Raw genomic sequence first — 19,314 nt, 5'->3', positions numbered from 1 at the left:
ACACAAAATCATGAAGATGAAAGTAGAAGAGAGAACACTGTGGGTCCTAGCTCAGGTCCAGAGTTAGAAAATCTAGGCCCCCAAGTATATCCTGGCTCAGGTTAAGAATATGGATATACTTGGTAAAGCAGTAAGAAACAAGACTTGGTTAAGAAAGCATTAATGGCCTGAATGCTTTCTATGTATTTACATAAATACAAAGAAAAACAATAGTGCCCTATATACAAAAGCTGAAGCCAAAGGAACAATAGTAAACAGTATCTGAATATTATCAAAATATGAAAGGATAGGGGAAAAAAAAAACAAGATATGAAAGGAATAAGAACACCATTATGGTGGACTATAGGAGATGATTTACAAGGCTTTTTTCAGTTCACTTTACTAAAGCAGTATTGGGTTGGAATCTAAAACTAATATTTTTCTTCAGGAGAAAATTAGTCCATGATTTAAGATCATTACATTTAAGATTCTATGAAATAATGAAAGTTAACAAATAAAATTAACATTGATATTATCAAGATTTAGGAATAAGATTAATATGGTCTTAAATCTACCTTTTTGAACAAAAGAGTTCCAGATGCTATAGATTTATGAATATAGTATCTCCTTTGATTAGGTTTTTGAATATTCAAGGTTTATCACAGGTCAAAAGAGAAAAAGCCTTATAATCAAAGTACAAAGTACAGAAGAAAGTACAATTAATTTTCATTAGGGGATCAGTAAAAGCTGTGTGAAAGAGATGCAATTTGTTGTTTTGGTTTTTTTAAAAGGCATGGTCTCGCTCTGTTGCCCAAGCTAGAGTATAATGACACAATCATAGCTCACTGCAGCCTTCAACTCCTGGGTTCTAGTGATCCTCCCCGTTCAGTAACCTGAGTTGCTGGGACTACAGATGTGTGTCACCACGCCTGGCTAATATTTTTTTTTTTTTTTTTTTTGAGACAGAGTCTCACTTTGTTGCCCAGGCTAGAGTGAGTGCCGTGGCGTCAGCCTGGCTCACAGCAACCTCAATCTCCTGGGCTCAGCGATCCTACTGCCTCAGCCTCCCGAGTAGCTGGGACTACAGGCATGCGCCACCATGCCCGGCTAATTTTTTGTATATATATTTTTAGTTGGTCAATTAATCTCTTTCTATTTTTGGTAGAGACGGGGTCTCGCTCAGGCTGGTTTCAAACTCCTGACCTTGAGTGATCCGCCCGCCTCGGCCTCCCAAAGTGCTAGGATTACAGGCGTGAGCCACCGCGCCCGGCCTAATATTTTTTTTAATAGACAGATTCTATGTTGTACAGGCTGGTTGCTAACTCCTGGCCTCAAGTGATCCTCCCACCCCAGCCTCCCCAAGTGCTGGGACTACAGGTGTGAGCCACTGCACCCAGCCAAAAGATATAATTTGAACTGGACCTAGAAGGCAAAATAAGAGTCAGAGATAGAGAAATGAAAGATATAGGTGAAGAAGAACATAAATGATGAAGCAAGCTAAGACCTTAGAGGAAACACAGGAGATAGAATTAAGAGCACTGCTCATTTTGGAAGCAGAGTTGAAAACAATATCTTCACTAAAATAGGGAAGAGAGAATAGATAAAGATACAGAAATTCTAAGCTGGCAAGAAGTTGAAAAAATTCATATCCAGGAGCCTTCTTTCATGTGTGAGTGAGAACACAGCTGACCAATAGTTTTCAAGCTGAAAAAGCAGCAAGGGAACCAGGTTAACAGATTGGAAGAAAAAGAGAAGTATAAGCACTACCAGTTTTAATATCTTCAGTTAAAGTAGAATAGATAAGAGAAAGAAATTTATGTCTTTGAAGTGATTGGTTCTAAGAGATGACAAGGTCCAAAATGTGGCTAGGTGTATGGGATGGTAAAGTAGAATAAAGATAAAGAATGACAGCATGAACATAAAATAAACTATAAGGCCTAGGCATTAAATAGTTCAACAATATGAATGTATAGGCACTAAGAATGATGGCAAGGGATAGAAAATAGAAAAAAGTTGAGCCAAATACCCAAGTACTCAGTGACTGCCGAGAAATACCCTGTAGGTCAATAACTGAAAGAGATAAAAAGGCAGGTATAAACTGGATGCAACTAATATCAGAGGAAGAATCATCTTAACCAGTTAGTCAAACAATGGTCTGCAAAAAGTGGGGATTACAAATGCTGATTTCCCTTCTTGGTTCCTTGTTGTAGGAGAGATAAAGAAGAATAATTTTAACTTAAAAGGTTGCCAGGTTACATGGTACCAGGAGAAAGTTTCAGTGAGGGTGTATTTAAAAAAAAAATGTCGAGATCACAAAAAAATTATTGGTAATAGAATAGGGATTCCAGAAGTTGTGGTAGAAATTGTTAAAAGGACAGCTTTACTACTAGGAAGTGGGGAAAAATCAGAAGGTGAAGGATGAGAAGGTTGGGGAATAAGAAACTATGAGTCCAAGTACTTTATATTTTAAGAGTAATTATGGAAATAGAAATAATAGGTAAACTGGAGGGCTAAGGTACAATAGAGAATGCAGCTGTGGAAATATTCAAATGGAAACTTTGGAACAATATTAAGATGGAGCTGTTTCAAGTTCCCTTAAAAGTACAGAGCAGCCAACTGTGATGATCATGGTCTAAGGTTTTCTGTGGTAGGCAGCTGATACGTGCTATTTCTACATTCAACAAATATTTACTGAGTGCCTATAAATGCTGAGCCCAGTTCTAAGTATTGTAGATACATTAGAGAATAACAAAGGCAGAATCCCTATCCTTAAGAAGTTTACAGTCCAACAATGCTGCCCAATAGAGCTTTCTTCAATGATAGAAACATTCTATAATCTGTGCCATCCAATATGATAGCCACTAGCTACTGTTGCTATTACACATTTGAAATGTGGCTAGTGCATCTGAGGAACTAAATTTTTTAATTTTTAAAATTTAAGCTAATTTAATTTAGATTTAAACAGCTATATGTGACCAGTAATACCATATTGGGCAGCAAAGGCTCTGGTATATATAACCTCTTAGCTTCATTTAACATGAATCTCTATTATCAAGGGGAAGCAACATATAGGGCAAACAATGTAAGTTGTATTTATGATTTCTTTATTGTCAAAGATTCCTAAAACAAGTGTCTTGAGAATGACAGTGACTTTCTTCTACCAACCTTCTAAACGAGCACAGTTCTTGCTTCTGAGCATTAGAAATTGACTCTGCCCATTATTAGGAGAAAGGGACTTTCCTGGAAGAATATAAGAGCCTACTGAATCAAAAGAGAACTAGAGAACCAAAACCAGGATACAATAATTGACAAGAATCACAGGCAAAGAGATGCTACAAAAACTGCCTGGTCCTTCAAATGCTGCCACATAACCTTCCATACTCTACTTCCTACTTCAAATTATGGGAGAGAACATGTCCAAATGACCAAGATGATTCTTCTTAAGATGAGTATAAACAGAAAGGCAGATATAGTAAATGATAGTTGTTGTTGTTGTTTTTAAAAAAGCAAATATCCGATATAGGCAGCAAAAAAATCCATACTGATGAAATCAAAATGTTTATAAAAATCTGGAGAAAAAAATCAGAAAGCCCCAAGTGGAAAATAGAGCTCTGGCTTTAAGCCATGCAAAAGATAAATTTACTACAGGTATTTTAAATGATTAAGTTCCTTTTCCCTTGGTTATATCTCCTCTCACTTCTAATATAAACTGTTTATCACCCACTGCCTTCTCCCACAGAGAGAAATAGGCATATAACCTGAACTGAGCTAGAGTGCCTGATCCCCATGGCCACAGTGGTAGGCCCAGGGATGGGCATGTGAACCAGACCCAACCCTTTCTCTAGATTTTTCTAACATGAGTTGGCAAGTAAAAATTCTGTTTTCTTTGGTCTCAACATATGGTCTTGGCCGCAAAGAGAAAATAGGAGAAAAGAAGCAGACACAGGAGAAAAAAAAGGAGAAGAAAGGAGGAAGGAGAGAAAAAGAGGAAGGATGCCACTCTTATCTGATCACATTTGCATTCCTAGATCAGGGTGTCCATAAGACGAGCATAACCCCTGTCTCTTCCACAACATAGGTCAACGAATAGAGTCCCCTTTTTGGCTTGCATTAGTTGGAGCTGGGTTGCTGTCATAACCAAAAGTTGACTACATACTTTATTACACTTATTCCTGTAATTTTTATATGTTTTTAATTTCTAGCTAACTTTACAATCTTTACAAGTTTAATAAATGTGCAGTGGGACAGCCTTTTGAAATACAAAATACTTTTACAACAATTTTATTTCTCTTGGCACTGTAATATACTAGTGGTGAAAAAACCACTTTAATGAAGACAAAAGACTAGTATATAATAATTTAAAGCACCTGCCAAAGCAATGATTAATATGATGTAGATTAATATCTACTTATCATAGATATTTGTTATTTGTATATAAATGGATACTTCTGCTTTACATGATTTATGCTTTTCATTTCCTTAGCAAGACCTTTTTCTCCACAGATAAGTCTCTGAACTATCATAGAATCTAATAACAAAAGCTGCAATTATTACTTTAATGAATAATCAAAACAGACTTGGTTGATGCAGCTGGGCTTATAAATTGGTAAATCAGAATTGCCATGAGAAAAAAAACCATCACAACTGTAAAAAACTAAAAAAATAATAGTAGTAAGTCATGCAAATCTTGTGAATTACTCCTGCTAGATTTTACATTGATTACTATGTCCTTATTTTTAAATAAGTTGGGGTCAATTATACATTATAAATGATCTGGAGAAACTGTAGAGAAATCAAAGAAAAATTAGCAAAATGATTAACAGAATAGAAAATTATTTATATTAAAGAAAAGCTAAAGGATTGAAAGCTGTTTTATATAGCAAAAAAAAACCGCAAAAAACCTAAGGCTCAAGTTCATTATTGTCTTGTAATGACAGAATGCTGAACATTTTATCACTATGGCAACAGAAGCCCAAAGCAGAAGAAACAGGCTTAAATTCTAACAGAAAGTATTCTAACTGGCCAAAATATGGGACCATAATAGGCTAAAACATTAGAATGGGGTCTGGGGAGGGTCACTTCCCCCTTTCTGGAGATTGTCAAGGAGAGATAAAACAAACAAACAAAAACTGACCTGTCCTGATTAGTTAAAAAAAAAAATGTACCTATCTAAAAGCAAAGTGATGGGCAAGATTGGCTCTCAAAAATCCATTACATATTTATGATTCTAGAATCATAGCCAGTAACAATTTAAATTAGTAGTTCATTTAACCTGACGTAAGTAAATAATACACATATCTCTGCCTGAAGTAGTTCTTTTACTGAGTAATGTGAATCAAGAACTTTGTCTCAAAACATAACCTACAACTTAATGAATATGATTTTTAAAAGCCTCCCAACTTTAATCTATATAATTAAAGAAGTCACTAAGATATTAGAATTAAAAGACAGATACAAAGAACTTCCAGGTGCTGAAGACAACAGCAGATGTCTAGCTCTGTGTTATCCACACATTCTGCAGAAACAATACAGAAAAATAAGGAGAACAAACAAAGCCACACAAAAACATACCCTTAGCATAACCAGAAGACTAAAAATGCCCAAATTTCAAAACTATAAAATGAAGGGAAAAATACCAAATTCCAGCAAGTGATCTCTCATGCTCATGCCTGCAAGTCTTTTCAGTAAGCAGGGGCTCAATGCATGTCAATGGACTTAACTCTTTCATTATTTATTAAAATAAAAAGATCTCCAATTTGGCTCATAAAGTATGACCCAACCTACATGATATATATAAAATATACATTTACAAAATAAAGTGATTCTGAAAATTTAAAAATAAGGGGACAAAAGTATACCATGCAAATGGAAACTGTAAGAAAACAGGAGTAGTGATGATATCAGACAATGTAAAATTCAAGCAAAAAAAGGTTACATTACAAAAGGCATTTTAATACTAAAACCATAATTCATAATTAAAATATAACTGTTAAGAAAATCTATATATTATACCAAGTAACACAGTCACTTTTATGAAGCAAAAACTACAACTAGTCATAAATAAAAAACACACTAAAAATAAGAGACTTTAAGAGATCATTCTTTGTACAAGAAAGATCAAGTGGATAATACATACGTCCACAGAAGACCTAAACATCACAGTTAATAAGGTAGATCTTATGAATATAAATCATATTTTAGACCCTTATAATTGAACACTTTCCATGTGCTTATGTAACACTCACAAAAATTGATCACATACTATTAATATAAGGCTGAGACTTACATACACTAAGGGGCATACACTATTAACATAAGGCTGAGTGCAGTGCCCAGAATGCAAAACCGAAGGAGACATTCATTTTAAGATTCCTGCAAGAGCAGGAATGAGCACATCAGAGTACCCCAAATTTTGTACCCTGGGTGCCTCATTTGTCTCACCCTAATCCTGGCCTTGATGTATCAGATTATAAAGCAACATTAGTATGTTCCATAAAGTAGAAATAAAACAAACAATACTTTCTGATCATAATGCAATAAAACTAGAAATTAACAACAAAAATTGTAAAGGGCTCTCCCACTTAGAAATTCAAAAACCTTCAGTTATAAATTAAAGCACATCACTTCAAAATTCATGTTGAAGTCTCAACCCCCAGTACTTTAAAATATGACTGCATTTGGAGACAAGACCTTTAAAGAGGTAATTAAGGTTAAATGAAGTCGTTTGGGTGGCCCCTGATCCAAAATGACTGGTGTCCTTATAAAAAGGAGACACACCAGAGATGCAAGCATACAGAGAAAAGGCCATGTGAGAATACAGTGAGAAGGTGGCTATCTGCAAGCCAAGGATAGAGGCCTTGGGAAAAACTAAATCATTCCATAACTTAACCTCTGACTTCTAGCCTCCAGAAGTGCAAGAAAATAAATTTCTGTTGTTTAAATCATCCAGTCTGTGGTGTTTTGTTACGGCAGCCTTAGCAAACTAATGTATCTTCTGTTAAACAACTCTTGGGTAAAAACAAAAATTCAAAGTGAAATTAGAGCATTAAAAAAAATGATAATTAAAACACTGTACATGATAATCTATGGGATACATCTAAAGCAGTGATAAGAGAAAATTCTCAGCACTAAATACTCTTACCAATAAAAATGAAAGAATAATCATTAGAATCAAATTCCTATCTCAAAAACAAAACGCACAAAATAAACTAAAAGAAAACGCAAGGTATATAACATGATCTCTAAGAAATCAACAAAGCAGCTATTAGAAAATATGTGACTCTAGCAAGGTACCAGGATTCAAGATCAATACATAAAAAGCAAATTAACTATATTTCTACATGCTAGCAATGAACACTTAAAAAGTAAATTTTAAAAAACCCTCCATATATAGTAACACAAAATACTTAGGAATAAAGTTTAACAAAAGATGAGCATGACGTATATAACAAAAGCTACAAAACACTGCTGAAATAAACTAAAGTGGATGTAAATAAATAGAGAGATATGAGATATGCATGGATTGAAATACTCAAAACTGTTAAGATAACAATTCTCCTCGAGCCTACAAATTCAACCCCAATAAAAATTTTTATAAGCTTTTTTGAAAAAAGTGACAAGCTGATTTTAAAATTTATATTGAAACGCAAAGGACCTAGAAGAACCAAAAGAATTTAAACAAAAAAGAAACTAGAAGACCTGCACTACCTGAATCAAACTTACTAGAAAGCTACAGTGATCAAGATGGTGTGATACTGGTGTGAAGCTAAGACATACAGACCAATAAAATAGAACAGAGAATCAAGAAACAGACCCATATTTATATGGTCTATTAATTTTTAACAAAGGTACCAAGATAATTCAATGGGGGAAAAACAGTCAACAAATGATGCTAGAAAACCTGAATACCTAATAAAAAAATAAATATTTACCCAATCCCACTGCTGGGTATCTACCCAAAGGAAATGAAGTTATTTTATCAAAAAGACACCCGCACTTGAATGTTTATCGCAGCACAATTCACAATTGTAAAGATGTGGAATCAACCTAAGTGCCCTTCAATTCATAAGCAGATAAAGAAAATGTGGGCTGTGTGTGTGTGTGTGTGTGTGCATGTGTACACCATGGAGTACTACTCAGCCATAAAAAATGAAATAATGTCATCTGCAGCAACTTGGATGGAACTAGAGACCATTATCCTAAATGAATTATCTCAGGAATGGAAGACCAAAGACCAAATACCTTAAGTTCTTACTAATGAGTGGGAGCTAACTGATGGGTACACATGTGCACATAGTGATATAAAGGATATGAGAAATCAAGAAGAGGGGAAGGTGGGTGTGGGATAAAAACTTACGTGTTGGGTACAATGAACACTATTCTGGTGATAGGCACACCAAAAGCCCTGACTTAAGCATTATACAAGATATCTATGTAAAAAAATAAAACACTTGTACCTCCTTAATATTTCAAAATTAAAAAGATCTACAATAACAAGTGCAAGAATGTGGAACAAATGGAATTCTCATACATTGCTACACGGAATGAAAACATTCTGGAAAGTGTTTCCACTTTGGAAAGCAGTATTTCTGTATGTTATAAAATTAAATATATACTTACCATATGACTCAGCAATCCCATTTCTGGGTATGTACTCAGGAGAAATAAAAACATATTTCTACAGAAAGACTTGTGCATAAATGCTCACAGCAGCATTATTCATAACAGCCCCAAATTAAAAACAACTCAAATATTTGTCTATCAACAGGAGAATGGATAGACAAATCACATTCTATTCATACAATAAATACTAATCAGCAGTAAAAAGTAATGAACTACTGACACATGCAACAACATGGATAAACAGTGGTTGCCTGAAGCTGGGGATCAGGGGAAAAGGTCAACTACAAAAAGACACAAGGTGGGAGGATTATTTGAGGCCAGGAGTTTAAGATCAACCTTAGCAAGAGCCAGACACAGTCTCTACAAAAAATAGAAAAATTAGCTGGGTAGTGGTATGGGCCTGTAGTCCCAGTGAATCCAGGGGCTGAGGCAGGAGAATCACTTAGCCCAGGAGTTTGAGGTTGCAGTGAGCTAAGATTACCTCACTGTACTCCAGCCAAAGTAACATGGGAAGACTCTGTCTCAAAAACAGACAAAAGACATGGGGAAACTTTTAGAGGGATGGAACAGTTGTATTTTTACTGTATGATGATTATACAACTATATACAATTACCAAAATTCATCAAGTTGTATATTACTTAAATGGGTAAACTTTATGTACATTAAACAAAACTGTAAAAACTTTTTGAATAGCAAAAAACACAGAAAGTAAACATAAAAGCAGAAATTAATGAGGTAGAAAAATACTAAAACAGTTGATCCAATAAATCAAAATCCTAATTATAAAATTACACTGAACTATATGCTTTAAAAGTTTTTTTTTTTGTTTTTTTTTTTTTTTTGAGACAGAGTCTCACTGTGTTGCCCTGGCTAGAGTGAGTGCCATGGCGTCAGCCTAGCTCACAGCAACCTCAATCTCCTGGGCTCAAGCAATCCTGCTGCCTCAGCCTCCCAAGTAGCTGGGACTACAGGCATGTGCCACCATGCCCGGCTAATTTTTTGTATATATATTAGTTGGCCAATTAATTTCTTTCTATTTATAGTAGAGATGGGGTCTCGCTCTTGCTCAGGCTGGTTTCGAACTCCTGACCTCGAGCAATCCGCCCACCTCGGCCTCCCAGAGTACTAGGATTACAGGCGTGAGCCACCGCGCCCGGCCTGAAAGTTTTTAAAATGGTAAATTTTATATCTTACCACAATAAAAAAATACACAAACCACAAAATATAAAATATATAAAGCACTAGCTGACTTGAGCAAGAAAGACAGCACATGTACAAAATAAGAAATAACAAAGGGAAAATAAGCAATGAAATAGAAAAAAAATTACGAAGAAAAACGTTTAAATATCTCTGTGTAATAAGTTTGAAAACATATAGAAGTCCTTATGAAAATACAGATTATAAAAATTGACTACATTAGAGATAGAGCTTAAACAGGCTGACCTCTGTAGAAGAAACACATAAAGCTATCCAAGAACTGTACCAGAAAAGGGCACCAAGCCTGGATGGGTTCACAGGAGAATTCTGCTAAGTCTTGAAACACATTATAGTCCTACAGCACCATATTTGTCCCAGAGCATCGAACACCAAAGAAAATGTCTTAATCCTTTTTAGGAACAAGGTTAACACTAAGCCTGAAACATTACCTGCCCCTCCCCCAAAAATTACAGACCAAGAGCTACATAAAGCATCAACAAACAAAATACACCCTCACCTTTAACAAAGAAACAAAAGAGAGAAACTAAGATGAAAGGGAGTTTTTTTTTTTTTTTGAGACAGAGTCTCACTTTGTTGCCCAGGCTAGAGTGAGTGCCGTGGCGTCAGCCTGGCTCACAGCAACCTCAATCTCCGGGGCTCAGCGATCCTACTGCCTCAGCCTCCCGAGTAGCTGGGACTACAGGCATGCGCCACCATACCCGGCTAATTTTTTGTATATATATTTTTAGTTAGTCAATTAATTTATTTCTATTTTTGGTAGAGACGGGGTCTCGCTCAGGCTGGTTTCGAACTCCTGACCTTGAGCAATCCGCCCGCCTCGGCCTCCCAAAGTGCTAGGATTACAGGCGTGAGCCACCACACCCAGCCGAAAGGGAGTTTATTCCAGAAATTAAGGCTGGTTTAATATTAAGAAATCTATTAACACACCATCTTAATAAATCTAAAAGGGAAAAAATCATGATTGTCTCCAGAGATTCTAAAAAAAAAAAATTTGACAATTTTCAACATCATGCCTAATAAAAATACAAGAAAATAAAAATTGATGAATAGTTTCCTAAATGATAAAATATACATATATTTTAATCCTAAAGCTAGCAACTTAGTAAATGAAGAGTAGAGACAGTTTCAAGAAGATGAGGAATAAGGATAAGATATCTATGATCTCTAATTTACTAATTTAGAGGTACTTGCCAATGTAATCAGATAAATCAATCAGCAGAATAGTAAAGAAGTGATATTATCTCTATTTGTAGATAATATGATATTGGAAAATCCTTGATAATTCATAATAAAATGAACTCAAACATAAAAGAATTTGATAAGTTAGTAAGATATAAAATTAACCTATAAAAATTGATAGTTTTCATTAACAAACAATACCACCTGAAAGACAAAACACATTTACAATAGAAACAAGAATTAAATATTTAGAAATAAGCTTAATGGGAAACATGTCCAAACTCAATAAAAAAGGTTTTAAAACTCTCTTGAAAAAACACAAAAGGAAACTTCAATAAATGAAAATGTATCTCTGTTGTTGGAAAGGACAACTCAACATCAGAAAGATGTCAGTTCCCCCTAAGTTTAAAAATTGAATGCAGAGGATTCTGGGGAGATGGTGGAATAGGAAACACCAAGAATCTGCCTCTCTATCAGGCATAACTGCACTGGCAGAAACTGCCGAAGTATTTTAGAAATCTGGAGTCTACTGAAGGCTTACAAACTTCTAGTGGAAGGCTTGGACTGTAAATTGTGGTTAATTTCAGTCAATTTCAGCTGTTATACAAGTAGCAGCTACGCATCCCAAATTCCCAGAGTCATGGCAGGCATCTTTGCAAGAGTTCCAGGAGCAGCTTGCACAGAGCCTGGGAGTCAGGGTGGTGAAAAATCACCTTGTCCTCCAAATGTTAGAGACCTGTGCTCTGATTACTGATGGCTGCTTATAATCCCAGAAGTGCAGACAAAGAGGTAGGCAGCTATTGTTGTTGCTCCTCCCACAATTATAGAAAGTCCCTCCCCTTCTGGCTGAAGTGACTACCAGGGAATTTAAAGGGCTGCCACCCAGCTCCTTCATTTTCCCATTTTTGCTCATTTGGAAGCCAGACATTAAAGGCTATAAGGATACCCAAAAGCAGCTGCATATATAAGGAAAATCAGAAAGTGACTGTGCACACCCGGAGAAAGGCAAAGGTTCAGAAAAGACCCGAGAAGGCCTTAAGTTTATACCACAGGCTGATCTTTGGCAGCGACAGGATGTTAAATGTAGTCCACTTGGTAACCAAAAATAAAAAAAGCTATATAATATGAACAAAAGGAAATGAGAAAGGAATTAAAATGTTTCACAACAATAAAAACAAGCACAAAAGACAGTAATGTAAGAAATGAGGGACAAAAAAGATTTAAGACATATAGAGAACAAATGGCAAAATAGAAGTCCCCACTTATTAGTAATTTCTTTAAATATACATGGATTAAACTTTCCAATCAAAAATCACAAACTGTCAGAATAGATTAAAAAAACATGACATAACGCTGTCCAAAAGATACTCACTTCAGATCCAAAGTTACAAATAAATTGAAAGTGAAAGGATGGAAAAAGATATCCCATGCAAATAGTAACCAAAAGATAGCAGGGACAAATAAACCCTCAGATAACAGACTATAAATCAAAAAAGCTCACAAGAGACAAAGATACTATTTAATAATCAAAGATTCAATATAGCAAAAAGACATATAACAATTATAAACATTTATATACCTAATAATCAAACTATGTGATGCAAAAACTGACAGAACTGGAGGAAACAGACAATTATACAATAATATTGGAGACTTCAACTAGACAACCAGACCAGTAAAATAAAATAGAAAGTCCAGAAATATATCCAAGTATATATGGAAATTTAAAATGTGGTAAAAGCATCATCATGAATCACTGGAGCAAAGATAAGTCTTTAATAAAAGTATGGGACAATCTGTTAGCCATTTTGAAAAAAATAAAATTAAATCCACACCTCACTGCATACACAAGAACACACTCCAAATACATCAGAGTACTAAATATAAAAAAATGAAACTATACAAGCAAAAAAAAGTGAATTCCTATTTAACCTTGGTGCAGGGAAAGACTATGACTTAAAATCTAGAGGCAATAACAGATTAATAAATTTGATAATATAGTAAAAATTTCTGCATAGTATTGGCAAAATCCCAAAAATAGTCAAAAAAAAAAAAAAAAACCACCTGACATAACTGGGGGAAAAAAATATGTGCAGCATAACCCTAATTTAAGAACTCTTAGGGAAAAGACCAAAGAAACAATAGGGAAAAAGATGAACAATTAATTCACAAAAAAGATATAAAACTGGTCTTAAAACATATGAGAAGTTGTTCAACCTTGCTTAGGAGGTTGCAATAGGAGAAATGCAAATTCAACAACACTGAGATGCACAGTGGTACAATTCTCTTGGATGGGAATTTGGTAATATCTAACAAAACTGCATATGCATTTACCTTTTGACCCACCTATTTACTTCAGGAATTTACCCTGAAGATAAACCTCCAACAATATGAAAATACACACACATAAAAGATTATTGATTGTATCATTGGTTGCAATCATAAAATACTGGAAACTAAATACATAGAACATTTGAATAAACACTGATACATATACACAATGGAGTGCCATGCAGTTGTAAAAATAAATAAATAAAAAAGAATGAGGATAATCTCTATGAACTAATATGTAGCAATTTCCAGGATATATTAATAAGAAAGAAGAAATAAAATATACATGCATCTGTTATTTGTGGGGGGAGCTGGGAAGAAGGGAACCAGAAGGATAAACCAGAAACTGAGATTAATTACAAGGAGGTACAGTAGATGGGGAAAGATTAGGGAATGGGAACAGAGTAGATGTGGGAATTGGCACTTTTTCAGTATTATTTTATATATTGTAATTCTGTTCTTTAGAACAATGTTGATGGTTCACATACCAAATATATTAATAAATAAAAAAAACAAGGATGAGGTAGGGAACCAAAATAAAACAAACAAATAGAATAAAACAAACAAATAAACCTTTTTTATAAGTGACTAACATAACCACATTGAAGGAAGGTTAACATTGATGTTAAAAATTCTAAGTAACTTTGGAAAATAGTATTTCAACTACACACTGTTAAGGCTAAAGACAAAAAGAACTACACACATGGCCGGGCGCGGTGGCTCATGCCTGTAATCCTAGCTCTCTGGGAGGCCAAGGCGGGCGGATTGCTCAAGGTCAGGAGTTCAAAACCAGCCTGAGCAAGAGCGAGACCCCGTCTCTACTATAAATAGAAAGAAATTAATTGGCCAACTGATATATATATATATAAAATTAGCCGGGCATGGTGGCGCATGCCCGTAGTCCCAGCTACTCGGGAGGCTGAGGCAAGAGGATCGCTTGAGCCCAGGAGTTTGAGGTTGCTGTGAGCTAGGCTGACGCCATGGCACTCACTCTAGCCTGGTCAACAAAGTGAGACTCTGTCTCAAAAAAAAAAAAAAAAAAAGAACTACGCACAAATATTACACATTATTCAACAGGTTTGCTTTTCACTGAGTTGAGTTAGCAATTCCCAAACTTTATGTAAAATGCTAGGACTTCTGTTCACAAATTTTACTTATGTAAAATTCTAGGACTAAGGAAATAAGTAAATGTATTATAAATGAAAGCCAAGTTTCTGTCAAAGGAGTTGCAAATATTAAAAGAGAGAACACTATAAGGAGCTCCATGGTGTTAGAATGGAATTGGAAATATCAATATAAACTCAAGATTACTTATATACATACAGAAAAATAAAGATATATTAACAAATGTATGTATTTGTGTTCATGTAAACAGATTTCCTAGCTCAGTTCACTGAGAGGACCTAGAAAGAATGACCTGTGGCAACAATAAGCATCCTTAGTGCTGAGATTTTGGTTTCTAAATACCATTCTCCAATTAAAAAGGAACCACAGCACCTTAGAGAAATAGCTAATTCCATGGCTGGGGCAGGGAAAGTAAAGAGGTGGCTTAGGATGACCTGTGATGCCAGAAAATAAAAAGAACCTCAAAAATCGGTACCATTATGTCAAAGGGACACAGGATTCAACCTGAAAGGGCTTTTAGTGGCCAAATCTGAGAATATTTGAGCAACAAATTATAACCCATAGGAAAAATAAGAATCTAAGTCCATAATAATATAATATTTAGAAGAGAAGGGAAAGCTCTTCCTTTCAGAAGAATTCTAATAAATGCAGAAGGAATAACAGAAATAGAAAAATCACCATGTGGCAAACCAGAATAATAATCGTTTTGGGCAACAATTATTAATGGATGTTAAAATTAGTGGAAGAATATATGATAAGAAAGTAGAATGAGAATATTTACATAGTCTCAAAGTATCATAGGGGGAGCCGTAATATAATTCTATATTACAGAGGGGAAAAGTAGTAATTTTACAGTGGAAAAATCCGGCAGATACCACCTCAACCAGTGATCAAGGTTAACATCACCAGTTAAGGAGATAAATCACAATCTCCTGATATGATGCATTGAGGACACATGACTTTGGTTTTATTTTTGCTAAAAATGAATAACCTGAATTTAATCATGCAGATCATGAAGAATGTAATACGAACCCAAATTGAGAGATATTTTACAAAATAACTGAATTCATCAAAAGTTTACTATGTTCCACATTAAAGGAAACTAAATAAAGGCAATGTGTGATCCTGGATTGCATCTTAGACCATAAAAAGGACATAAGTGGGACATTTGGTAAAATTTCAATAAAGTCAATACATTTGATCAATAGTAATGTTTGATTTTCTGATTATATTAATGTTAATTTTTTAGTCTTGATTAATGTAATAGGGTTATATAAGATGTTAATATTTGGGGAATCAGAGTGAAGGGTATATGAGAATTTTTTATACTATTTTACATCATTTTGATAACTCTGACATTATTTCAAAGTGAAATTTTTAAAAATATATATGCATATATAACCTAATACTCTGAAGTTCCCTTCTGGCCGACTCCTCTGCCATCTGTGAAGCCCGCAATTTCTCTGCATACTGATCCTTCTCCGATTGCCTCAAGACATCATGTTCCACTTTCATTTTCTCTAAATCTGCTAATCTGTTCTCAAGTTCTAACCTAAAACAACAGATGATAATTATGTTATAAGAACAACAATAAAGATGATATGACAGCAAAATGTTTTCATTTGCAAGAAGATTTAACTCACACTAAGGTAATTAAGTACTTACTTTTCCTCTTGTAATACCACAAGTTTTTGATAACCTTCTTCCTTGGCAGCTTGCACTTTACGTATTAATTCACGATCCTTTTCTACTAAGAGCGCTTTGTGGTGTTCAACAGCTGATTTGAGAATCTCATTGTCTGACTGTAATCCTAGCATTGTTTTCAAGAAAAAAATATACTATATTCAATGTTATTAAGATGAAAAAATCACAATCAACAGCAAGCATTCACAAGCCAGTGAGACAAAAGAATGTAAAAAGTCTCTCTGGATATGTATTCTCAAAGATCCTTATTCACTGATAAATCTTCTTAAAAGAAGAATGAAAGAGACTAAAACTCAAGAGTTAATTTTTCTGTCATTTTACTTAGCACATATACAAATACTTTCATAAAATATTATATACATTTACTCATTTGAATCTTGAGAGCTGAGGCAATCAATCTGGATGATATCCAAACAGGTTTACTTACTCCACCCTCTAAAGGAGTTCTGTGACCTAAGCTCCAAGACATCATAACAAAGCTGGCCAGTGGCACAGCGAATAAAATAACAAAACCGTCAGAACCTATGATTCTAGGAGAACTGCTAGATTTCTAGCAGAAATACAAATAACATGGAAACTTTCAAGTTTGTCCAATGAATTCACAAATCTCCTTTGTCATGAGATGGCAAGTACTTTGCAAACAGGATAACTAAAGAAAATTCATACTAACTTCAAATAAAACAGAATGCAGCACTAGATCCCAAATTCTTAAGTTCCTAGGAAAATTTATTTCCTAACTCTACGGAAATGCATGAGTCAACAAGTAGAAATTAACAATAATAATAAAATCATTCACAGCAGTTGAGCACAGTGGCACAAGTCTGTAGACCTAGATACTTGGGAGACTGAGATGGAAGGATTGCTGGAGCCCAGGAGTTCTAGGCCAGCCTAAGCCGCATAGTGAGACTCCATCTAAAAAAAAAAATCATTATGAACTCTGTCTGAAACTACATATGCCAGTTCAACTACAGACCAACTGAAGGACAGCTGCAGGCCAAAGGCAGCTTATTTAAGAGTACTCAAGAAAGTTAGAAACAATATAAATTCCGAGAAAACTTGATAAGATAAACATTCTAAGACTAAATCAGAGCTTAAAAATAAACCTACACTGAACTAGGCTCTAACAACTAGCCTAAGTTCTATCTAAAAATTAGAAAATATTAAACCTGGAACCCACCTATCTTCCTTACAACCTTTAGACTTAAAATGTCCTAGGACTTCTAACTACATGTCTAAATAGCTTTAAAATTATAAACCCAGGAAGCATAGAATTCCATTTTCAAAGTTTTATGTAATTTATGTATTAATCAAATAACTATGACATAAACATAAGATTTTTTTTAAAAAAGTTATATCTCATAATGAACAAAACATTCAACATATAAGCAAAAACATTCCATATGTTTTTAAAATTAAATCGAGCTGAAAATTTGGAAATAAAAATTCAGGTTGATGTATTTGAATACTTTAGTTTATATTCAAAAATAATAAAAAGCATGGTAAGTCATACATTACCATCCAGTTCACTTTGAATCTTATTCCTTTCTCTTTCTAGCTCACTCTTAGCTCTTGCTGCCTCCAGTTTGATGTCTGTTATTTCTAGTTTGTTTGAATGTTTAAGTTCTTTTACCTGTTGGTAATTAGAAATTGAAATTACTATTGGTCATTTTCTTGTCATTCAATACTTACCCCAAAAATAAGTGTAAATGAGAAAATGCTTTGATAGCAGAGTGTTAAGTACCTTCCAGGCAGAAAGGTGTGTCGGTGCCTGGGGCAGTACTTGGCATAAGGAGACACTAAGAAAACAGTCTTTTCCCTAATAGAACTGAAACATTTCTTTACAAACATCTGGGTGGGGTCATCTGTCTTAATCTTGCCTTAAAAGACTTAAGTGCAAGTATCTAAAATCAAATAGTCAATGACTGAAACATCTGTAGGGAAAAAAAGTGAACCTTCTTTTAAAAAAGTGCTGGGGACAAAGAAGGCCCTCTAAACAGAAGGAACAGCATATAAAATGTTACTTAAGTATAACATCACAGAGTCTGATCTTAAAACAGTGAGCTATGCATTATAGGTAGAGCAGAGGGAGGCAGGAAATCTGTGAAGTAGCAGGGAATAAACTTCATATGACAAACCAAAGGGTTGTTTATTCTATTAGCTGCTGAAGGTGGCACAAATAGCTCTAATGCAAATGTGTTAGATTAAGAAACCGAAAGAAATTAAGAGGGAAGGAATTAATAAAGAAAAGAATCAACTGAATTTGGTAACTAGATAATGTACATGTATATATATGTATGTGTGTGCAAGCATGGGGTGGGGGGAGGGAGAAACATGTATTCATATAAATCGTATGAATTTAATCTATTATTGCCAAAATCTGATTATTTTAAAGCCCCAAGTGAAGGTGAATAATTGTCAATACTTTTAATGTAATTAACACATCAGATAACATTTCTCAGTCTTCACGGAAATATTCTTTTTGAAGGCTGAATAATTCTAGTTCATAAGTAGTATTCCTTCTTTCATTCAACAATATTTACTGAACACCTAATCATATGCCAGGCACCATTTTAGGAGCTGAGGACACAAAAGCAAATAAGAAAACCTTGTCTTTCCAATTAACTGCACTACTCTCTAACACTTCCCATAGCCCTACTCTTTGGTTAGGTGTTTCTAAAATTAGAGTAGTACAATAAAGATTTTGTCAATATAAAGATTAAATAAACCTGTATTCTGACTTATTATACTAACATATAAAACTATGAAATCAGAGTAGAAAACTATAAACATATACAAATCAAATATATAAAATGTGAGATGGTGGGAATAGGAGGGTAAAGGATAATTTACTTAGAGTCCAATAAGACCCTACAAGAATTAGAGTTGCTATTGAGACAAATCAGAAAGAAGTCCTAGAGCAAAGAGGTAAAGGACAAGAAATATGTGTAATATTGGCAGAGATGCCTTTGATAAAAGGCCCTGAAAATGCTGCAAGGAATGGTTTCATGCAAAATTCTCATTTAAAGGAAACAAACACAAAAGCTGATATTGTACTGCCTTCTTTGTATTGCTAACTACAATAAGACACTCCTCCAAATTAACTTGCAGATTTTCAAATGTTAGTACATAAAATGGCTACCTTGTGCTGACATCAG

The 19,314-nt window shown here is 34.6% G+C and overlaps 1 protein-coding gene across 2 annotated transcripts in view; it reads right to left on the bottom strand.

Moving 5' to 3' along the window:
• The window catches only part of CEP83 (centrosomal protein 83), a 127,691-nt gene that overhangs the window by 21,183 nt on the left and 87,194 nt on the right, over nt 1-19,314 (bottom strand). For both annotated transcript variants that reach the window (XM_012775275.3, XM_076007102.1), the window contains 3 exons: nt 17,675-17,789; nt 16,121-16,265; nt 15,858-16,007 (listed from right to left, as the gene is read on the bottom strand). In XM_012775275.3, coding sequence (XP_012630729.2) covers nt 15,858-16,007; nt 16,121-16,265; nt 17,675-17,789 — 410 coding nt within the window. The remainder of the gene's footprint in view (nt 1-15,857; nt 16,008-16,120; nt 16,266-17,674; nt 17,790-19,314) is intronic.

This window comes from Microcebus murinus, chromosome 10 (genome assembly GCF_040939455.1).
Source record: "Microcebus murinus isolate Inina chromosome 10, M.murinus_Inina_mat1.0, whole genome shotgun sequence".
Lineage (NCBI taxonomy): Eukaryota > Metazoa > Chordata > Mammalia > Primates > Cheirogaleidae > Microcebus > Microcebus murinus.
This window is presented reverse-complemented; position numbering and strand designations above follow the sequence as displayed.